Source organism: Protomyctophum parallelum, assembly GCF_964188405.1.
Source record: "Protomyctophum parallelum genome assembly, chromosome: 14".
Classification (NCBI taxonomy): domain Eukaryota; kingdom Metazoa; phylum Chordata; class Actinopteri; order Myctophiformes; family Myctophidae; genus Protomyctophum; species Protomyctophum parallelum.
The window spans coordinates 8,023,724-8,033,135 of NC_139709.1; the positions used below are offsets into that span (position 1 = coordinate 8,023,724).

At 43.6% G+C, this 9,412-nt stretch overlaps 4 protein-coding genes across 4 annotated transcripts; 1 reads left to right on the forward strand and 3 right to left on the reverse strand.

The window, feature by feature from the left end:
- Positions 1-322, reverse strand: LOC310871052 (histone H4; the record flags this gene model as incomplete). The annotated part of the gene is made up of 1 exon (XM_083782501.1): positions 1-322. One exon carries the CDS (start codon positions 320-322, stop codon positions 11-13), a length of 312 nt encoding a protein of 103 aa, XP_083638627.1. The 3' UTR covers positions 1-10.
- A 999-nt stretch (positions 323-1,321) lies between these two features.
- LOC310871047 (histone H1-like) lies at positions 1,322-1,927 on the reverse strand (the record flags this gene model as incomplete). Its single annotated transcript, XM_083782496.1, has 1 exon — positions 1,322-1,927. The coding sequence occupies one exon, from the start codon at positions 1,925-1,927 to the stop codon at positions 1,322-1,324; it is 606 nt and encodes a 201-aa protein (XP_083638622.1).
- A 2,322-nt stretch (positions 1,928-4,249) lies between these two features.
- Positions 4,250-4,660, reverse strand: LOC310871048 (histone H3.2; the record flags this gene model as incomplete). Its single annotated transcript, XM_083782497.1, has 1 exon — positions 4,250-4,660. One exon carries the CDS (start codon positions 4,658-4,660, stop codon positions 4,250-4,252), a length of 411 nt encoding a protein of 136 aa, XP_083638623.1.
- Positions 4,661-5,326: 666 nt separating this feature from the next.
- Positions 5,327-5,710, forward strand: LOC310871049 (histone H2A-like; the record flags this gene model as incomplete). Its single annotated transcript, XM_083782498.1, has 1 exon — positions 5,327-5,710. One exon carries the CDS (start codon positions 5,327-5,329, stop codon positions 5,708-5,710), a length of 384 nt encoding a protein of 127 aa, XP_083638624.1.
- Between the last annotated feature and the right edge of the window lie 3,702 nt (positions 5,711-9,412).

The window sequence follows — 9,412 nt, forward strand, 5'->3', positions numbered from 1 at the left end:
GTCAGCGTTATTAACCTCCGAATCCGTACAGAGTGCGTCCCTGTCTCTTCAGAGCATAGACAACATCCATGGCGGTCACGGTCTTTCTCTTGGCGTGCTCGGTGTAGGTGACGGCGTCACGGATCACGTTCTCCAGGAACACCTTGAGGACACCGCGGGTCTCCTCGTAGATCAGACCGGAGATACGCTTCACTCCGCCACGGCGAGCCAGACGGCGGATAGCGGGCTTGGTGATTCCCTGGATGTTATCACGAAGAACCTTGCGATGACGCTTGGCGCCACCTTTTCCAAGACCTTTTCCTCCCTTGCCTCGACCTGACATTTTGAGCAGTAGTGTAGTTGAAGATAGAAAATTGAATGATTTGAGAGCTCAGAGCCTTGCCTTTTTATGTGTGTTATGAGGACGTAAGGGAGGACAGGCACAGAGAGAGCTGCGTGGGCGTTGCCAATGTGCACCCCCCCCCCCCCCCCACACACACACACACACACACACACACGCATACTCCTCACCCATTTGTCTTTACAGTAATTGCTATTCAACTCTATAATCATATATATAAATGCTGTTATTTTTTGTCAATATTTTTGCCACTCCAATATTGCTTTCCCTGTTTTTATTGGTTTTATTCCTTGGCATTCTTCTTCTTTTTAACTCCCTAATAAAGTTGACTTTACATGTTGCTTCTTCTTGCCCCTCATGTGTAAAGTGTATTTGGGTACTCACTACTCAGAAAAGAGCTACCTAAATTTGAGATATTATTATTATTAAATATTAAATAATATTATCATGCAAGAGACTAATACAATAATGTATATGTAAACATTTGTAAAAACCCTTGGCAGGCATAAATAACATTCCATGAATTCATGGCTTATTGTCCTATGCTGTACTGTGCTCTCGATAATGTATTGTAGGTCTTTATGATTTGGAACTACCGGTATATGTCATTGTCCACTATTCAATGTTGATTTGAACCAAACTGATTCATGGTTCAGCAAAATTAGGTGTGAGGAGAAATGCCGGATTAGAACTCATGGCCTTTTAATTGCGTGATGTTTGACTTCTAACACACAGTATTGTATTATGGCTGTTGTTATTGAATGTTATTGTTTTGCCGTTTTTGAATTGCTGTCTGATAAGTGGGATGGGTCAATTGGTCTGGACACGAAAATAAAATATTCGCTCATTCATTTTAACACACAGGTTAAACTGCCTGGTGTTCACATGATCACCATTATAGCGAGGATAAGATACTCTTATAAAACAATGTGGTTGGCTCTTAAAAGAGCCTTTTGTGGGTATAAATATGGAGCAGACGGTTTACTTCTTTTTGGGAGCTGCCTTCTTTGCTGCCTTGGGTTTGGCAACCTTCTTGGCTGGAGCCTTCTTGGCTGCTGCGGGCTTCTTAGCCACTTTCTTAGGGCTCTTGGTGGCCTTCTTCGGGCTTTTAGCTACTACTTTCTTGGCGGCAGGCTTCTTGGCTTTCTTGGGTGATTTCTTGGCAGCTACGGGCTTCTTTGCTGCCGCCTTCTTGGGTGATTTCTTAGCCGCTGCGGGCTTCTTGGCTGCAGCGGGCTTCTTTGCTTTGACTGCTTTCTTAGCAGCAGGTTTCTTTACCTTCACCGCTTCTGCCTTGTTAATCTTGAAGGAGCCAGACGCGCCGGTGCCTTTGAGCTGGACCAGGGTGCCTTTGGTGACCAGGCTCTTGACGGCGGTCTTAACGCGGATCTTGTTCTTCTCCACATCGTAGCCGCCGGCAGCCAGAGCCTTCTTGACCGCAGCGAGAGAGACACCGCTACGCTCCTTGGAGGCGGACACTGCCTCGACGACCAGCTCAGCGACGCTGGGGCCGGTCTTCTTGGGTCGGGGTGCTGCCTTCTTCTTGGAGGCCTTGGCCGGAGCTGGTGCTGGAGCGACTTCTGCCATTACTCTCTCGGATAGTAGGTTGCTGTTCCTTCTCTAAAGTAAACTCTCACAGTGTGATGCTGAACGCTCTGAAGGGGCTGGACTTAAATACCACATGAGAACCATGTAGACTCAACACATACAGCAGCTCTACTGTAGTATCTTAATGTGACACTTTTGTGTTTTCTCCTCGATTAAAACATCATATAACTATCTACTGGGTATATTATGTAATGCAACAAAGAGCTGACCAGTTAACACACATGTTCCTTTTTTACATGAATACATCTGAGATGAAAACGGCACTCTAGTTTTTAAGTTATATGATAAAAACGCCACCCTTCCACAGTCCGACACCAGTGTTTACTAGACAATTTGTCTTCTAAAACATTTTAAACTACGATAAATTAACAATGATACTCAAACTCGTCTTAGCAGACATGCATGGCGACGCAATAACATAAACTATACTTTTGTTTTGTCTTCCGTTTTCCTACAAACAGAAGGTTTTCTGACACAAGTAAACACACTCCAGTTGAGAACAGCATGGTGGAGTTGATACTAACTTCCAATGACAGAGGTTGTAACACTTGATCAATTTGTGTTCAAAAACGTATTGCTATCAAAATACAGAAAACGACACGTGTTTTCATCTTCAATCAACTGCATTTATTTGTGCATGTATATGTATTTGGTTATGGCACACATACACTTTCACTGATATGCCTACACTCCTTCCATGCATTACCACTAACAATAATGTGATGATGTAGGCAGACAAATGTGACTTTGGAACATGATGTTGTATTTTGGCATGAATTACTTAACTTAAACTGGTGTGTACACTAGTAGACTATACTTTTGTATTAATACAAAAGTATTTGTTGTAGTGTCACATTATGGACAACATGGAGACTAGAATGTATTTTATGTACACTACTTCATATGTATTCTTTTCAGAGCCACCCACACTTTCAATATTTATTCAGTTAAGTTTCATGATCAATGAGGCCAATAATAACTACTTATATGTAACCTGTTCTCAACAGTGATAGTAGTAATGGATGAATTCATGACAGAGGTGGCAGTGCATATTTAGGTGAGGCGACTTTGAGACAAGCTTGGTTATGGTTATGGAGCCTCACACAGCTGGACTCAAGTTAACATCATGGAATGAATGCAGTGATGTGCCAGATCAAACTGTTTTCTTTCTCCAGTATTGTGCCAGTTCAACATAAGAGTCTGAAAGGTTGTGATTATTTTGGTCAGTCAGGATGTATTTTTCCCCCTGATAAACAGCACCAACATCACTTTAAACCATATTTTCAAATTGTTTTAAGAATAGCAAATCTACACGATCACACAGTCACAGACTTGCAGTGTTGTTGTTTTTTGAGGGGATGTCAAAGACTTTGGTGTGCGTGTAAACACAAACTTTGTCCTAACACAAACATGAAATGCCATTGACAATGAATGGCCAGTTTTACGTCATTGTCCCAATACAAACATGACATGTCATTGACAATGAATGGCCAGTTTTACGTCATTGTCCCAATACAATGTGTGCTAACGCAAACATTGAAGACGAGGACATGAATTGTGATTGGCCAGAATGAGATGATGTATGATGACGTATGATGATAAGAGTGCCCCTCACTTCACACAGGTGTGATTTTTGAGCCCCTCCTATAAACAGCTTTTGTCCACGTCTCATATTTGCCATCGACAATGAAAGGAGAAATTAGGTCAAGTGTCCGCCAAATAATGCAGAAATTCATTCGGAATGAATGGACTCATTCTAGTCATCAGAATAAAAATGCTCAAGACCTCAAATTGGAATAGAATATCCCATTCCCATACTGGGAGTTTGGAATAGAATATTATTTTACACATGTAGACTATAGTGCTTAATGCCCATGCAGAAATGCGCTATTTTACCCATTTGAAAAATACAAATATACCAGTAATTTCCCCCCCATAATAAAATGCGCTATTTACAAACACATCAGCTAATTACATTGCCAATTTCAGTGTATGGAACTATGGATGCTATGTTTTTTTGTTCTGGGTGGCGGCCGTGTGTGGTTGCAGGGACTGCGCTTCATCAGATAATAGCCGTTATATTCCGAATGAATTTGTCATGTTAACGATAGGAATACTTGTATTCAGGTTCCATGTACAGCTGGGAATGAATCTGTTCGGAATGAATTAATTAATTCTGAATACATTTTGTGCATGTAACCATGTACACTGTATAAATGTAGGGGAATAATTAATCTTTAAATAACACATTTGGTGGCTCTTAAAAGAGCCGTTTTGGGGTTGTGACAGTGACGGATTTGTTTAAGCACGTTCTCCACGGATACGACGGGCCAGCTGGATGTCTTTGGGCATGATGGTCACCCTCTTGGCGTGGATGGCGCACAGGTTGGTGTCTTCAAACAGACCGACCAGATAAGCCTCTGCTGACTCCTGGAGAGCCATGACGGCGGAGCTCTGGAAGCGCAGGTCGGTCTTGAAGTCCTGGGCGATCTCCCTCACCAGGCGCTGGAAGGGCAGCTTGCGGATGAGCAGCTCGGTGGATTTCTGGTAACGACGGATCTCCCTCAGAGCCACTGTACCGGGACGGTAACGGTGAGGCTTCTTCACTCCACCGGTGGCCGGCGCGCTTTTACGCGCTGCCTTGGTGGCGAGCTGCTTCCTGGGGGCTTTGCCGCCGGTCGACTTACGAGCTGTCTGCTTAGTTCTTGCCATTGCTTAATCTATCAAAGCTCTGAGTAGTAGAATATTTTTCTCAGAGCAAACTGCTGCCTTTTATTAGCGCCTCGATGACGCCATCGTCCTCTGATTAGTCAGTAGTCAGGAACCTCCTTGTTTGGGGAGGTACCATGCATCACTGGCACCGATTGGAGGAGAACTCTTACGGAATAGTAAGAAAAATTAAATGGGATGATGATGAACTAAAATGTGCCTTGCACTTGAATGCAGCAGTTTGCTCCCTTTTTGCAACAATACAACTTGTTTAAAGAGCATTGATCACGCCTCCAGGTCTTTAGTTTACTCAAGTTAGGGAATAAGACCTGGTACTTAAGACACGCACAATACAAATACAGCCCTTAGTGTCATATTGCATGGATAATATTTTATCCCACTTGCTCTGAGAGACGTGTGGTCAAGAACATCCGTCTTTGGGAAGAGTCAGAGTTTAGACTGGGAGGAACCGATCACACCACTAGCAGTGATTGGTGGGAAACTCATACACACTCAGCACGCGCTCTCATCCGTCTCTATGATTGGCGGGGCGCACAACCCCACGCAATACTTTACTAAACTGAACATATAAAAGGTCTCGCACGCCTCTAGTCCAGCATATTTCTTCGAGTGCTTATTATTCTAGAAATAAACCTAACCTACTAAAAAATGAGTGGACGAGGAAAAACCGGAGGGAAGGTCAGGCAGAAGGCTAAGACCCGCTCATCCCGTGCCGGGCTCCAGTTCCCCGTGGGTCGTGTCCACAGGCTGCTGCGTAAAGGCAACTATGCCCAGAGAGTCGGTGCCGGCGCCCCGGTCTATCTGGCGGCTGTCCTCGAGTATCTGACCGCTGAGATCCTGGAGTTGGCTGGAAACGCTGCCCGTGACAACAAGAAGAGTCGTATCATCCCCCGTCACCTCCAGCTGGCCGTCCGCAACGACGAGGAGCTCAACAAACTGCTGGGTGGAGTGACCATCGCTCAGGGCGGTGTGCTGCCCAACATCCAGGCTGTTCTGCTGCCCAAGAAGACCGAGAAAGCTGCCAAGAAATAAACCTACTTAACTTGACTGAACAAACTCTCACAAAGGCTCTTTTAAGAGCCACCCACTGTTTCGGCATAAGAGTAATTTCCAATATTCTAAATGCACTTTTATATTTATCCAGTCTGTCCACATGTCTGCAATCATAACAGTTAACTTAATTTATTTTCTTCAGTTTGAATGGGGAAAAAAGTCAAATGAACACACTGCTTCGTGGTAGTTATGCATTTTCCCGCTCTGAGGACAAATGTACATTTGCTCAATTCTTTTAGTGTAATTCTTGCATGATATCTAGTAAATTCACACGTTAATGTCAGCAGTTATTCAGAACAGCGTCAGAAGACTGACCTGGACTAACTGTTTTAGCCTACAGGCCGTTTGCGTATAGTATGTGGATGAACTCTTTCTTGGAAAAGATGGGTGGTCCTTAAAAGGACCGTTGTGTTTAGAGCAGACAGAAGAGTTTACTTGGAGCTGGTGTACTTGGTCACAGCCTTTTGGTGCCTTCAGACACGGCGTGCTTGGCCAGCTCACCGGGGACTCCGGGGAGCAGGAGGCGGACGGCGCTTCGACAGTGATCTCCAAACCAAACTGTGCAACCTAAAAGCCCAGTGTAACAAGCTAAGAAACAGTGTAATTGCCATGACCAAATCAGCCAAATGTAACTTTATCAATGATAAAGCCGAGGAAATCAAAAACAATCCTCGGGAGCTATGGAAGTTACTAAACAATCCACTAGGCTGTGGTCGGAAACTAAAAACCAGGTTTACTAACATAAACATCAAATCGAATAACACCCTCATCACTGACAAACTCGATGTAGCCAACCACTTGAACATCTTCTTTACAAACATTGCAACAAAGCTGGTTAGCAAACTGCCCTCCCACTCTGGGCGTTTTGGTGTAGAGCACATCAAAGCCTTCTACAAAAACCTTGGTGTTTGTAAAGATGATTTTAAAATGACAATGGTAACAACCGAGGAGGTACTTAAAAAACTGAGTGCCCTCCAACCCCACAAGGCCTCTGGCCATGACAATATTCCCTCCAAATTTCTCAGAGACTCAGCCTTTTCCATAGCTCCAGTCATCACCCACATAGTTAACCTCTCCATTAAACAGGGACAGGTCCCCCAAGATTTTAAACTGGCCAAAGTAACCCCCTTGTACAAAAAAGGGAGTAAATTAGAACCCGGCAACTACCGCCCTATTTCTATTCTAAGCTCCATCTCGAAAGTGATGGAAAAAATAGTCTATGAACAGGTTGAAAAGTATCTTGCCTCTAATAAATTGCTGTACGAGTTCCAATCTGGTTTCAGAACATCCCACTCCACTGACACATGCCTCCTCTATTTGAGCGATCACATCAAACACGAGGTGGATGCTGGAAAATACTGCGGCATGGTCATGCTGGACCTCCAAAAGGCTTTTGACACCGTGAACCACTCCATACTGGTTAACAAGCTTAAAGCTATTGGTTTTGATAGCACATCAGTGAGCTGGATGCAATCCTACCTGGAGGGGAGAGAACAGATGGTGGAGGTGAACGGAACACTGTCCCCTCCCCTCCCAGTGAGCTGTGGCGTCCCACAAGGAAGCATACTAGGGCCTTTACTGTTCCTAATTTATGTTAACGACATGACTTCAGCTTGTGACTGCAACTTGTTCCTGTTCGCAGATGACTCAGCACTGCTGGTCTCGGACAGGAACAAACTGCAGGTTGAAAAGACCCTCAGCTCTGAACTCGGTAGAATCTGCACCTGGCTCGCTGATAACAAACTATCCTTACACCTGGGAAAAACTGAATCCATCCTCTTCGGATCAAATAGTAAACTCAGCAAGGCAGATGGCTTCTTGGTTAGAGTGGGTGACAATATTATCACACGAAAAGATCAAATTACCTACCTAGGTTCCATCCTGGAGGCCAATCTTTCCGGTGATAAAATGGCCACCAACGTAATCAAAAAAGCCAATCAAAGAACAAGATTCCTTTACAGGATCTCCTCACTGGTCAGCAAAAACACCTTGAAGACCTTAACAGGAGCCCTCGTACAAGGTTTCTTTGACTATGCATCCACCTCTTGGTACCACAGCACCTCAAAGGCCCTTAAAACAAGGCTCCAGACCTCCCAAAACAAACTGGTCAGGCTCCTACTTGGCCTCACCCCCCGAACCCACCTCACCCCTGCCCACTTTGACAGGCTGGGATGACTTAGGGTCGACGACAGAGTACAGCATCTTGCAATGGGTCTGGTCCACAAGATTCAATACACCACCAAGATACCCATGTACCTGTCTAAATACTTCCTTAATGTAAACGAAGTCCACACCCACAACACCAGAGGGAGTGCAACAAACCATGTACAACCCAGATTCGGCACAAACAAGGGACTAAATTATTTTCGCTCCTATGCCACCAAAATGTGGAACGCCCTACCAACAGTCATTAAGACATGTGAATCCCTTGACTCCTTCAAAGCCGCTCTCAAAGGGCACCTACGGATGGCTGCAATTCGAAACTGGCCTCTGTAAAATCTGAATCCCCCCCACCCCCCCATTTTCCCTCACTGTATATTGTATCTTTTCCCTTTTTTGCTTCCCATATGATGAATTCCTGTTCTGTACTTTAGCTACATAGAAATGTCTATTTGTATGTCTCTAAATGTCTGTATGTCTTTAAATGTTTTGATGAATTGAACAATGTGGACCCTGTTGTAAACAAGTGTAATGCTTAATTGGGTCGTCCACTCACAGTTGACAGTCTTTGTATTGAGTTTGTGCTTAAAATGTACTGTAAATTCTACAAACTGTTAATAAATATTTCAATCAATCAAAAGTCTGAATCTCCCTGGATGTGATGGTGCGGCGCTTGTTGTAGTTAGCCAGTTTGGAGGCTTCACCGGCGATGCGCTCAAAGATGTCGTTGACGAAGGAGTTCATGATGCCCATGGCCTTGGAAGAGACCGCAAACATTAAATGAATAGCTCTACTCCACGCTTTCCATAGTCAGTCCAGTCCACTTACTGCAGTCAGTCTATATTTGCTACTAATCCGAGATATTTATTTTCATGTCCCTACCACACAAAGCAATTTGCATTTCGTTTGCATTTTATTTCAATTGTTCATCATAGGTGGGGTGAGTTGTTTCTGACTTCAAGCACCAACTTTAGTAAATGTATTGTAGAATGATGAATGCCTCAGCAGTAAAGAATATAAGAATATAAGAGTACAATAATTGCTCCCCGTCTTTCAGATAATGTATTAGCATAAGTGAGAGAAAGAGGATTTCAATGAAAAAGTAAAGAATATAAGACCACCTGTACAATTGCTCCCCGTCTTTCAGATAATGTATTGGCATAAGTGAGAGAAAGAGGATTTTGATGAAACAAGTCAATAAAATGAAGTCCCCTCACATCTTGAATGCAAATCACATCCATCCTGCACACATAGAAGGTATGCGCATACATAAAGTGAATGGCAGATTGAGTGGCAAAGTGAGTGACAGTGAATTTAATGTTGTTTAAACTTTAAACATTTAACTACTACTATTGTAAAATACAAAATGAAATAAATTATCTGAAAGACAGGGTGCAATAGAGGGTATGCGTGTGACATCATACCTGGAAGTGATGCGGGAATGCCTACGGAGTGGCAAAAACCTACTTTCTGGCCTTAACAGGCCATAAATCCAAGTCCTATAATTGCATTAAATTACTT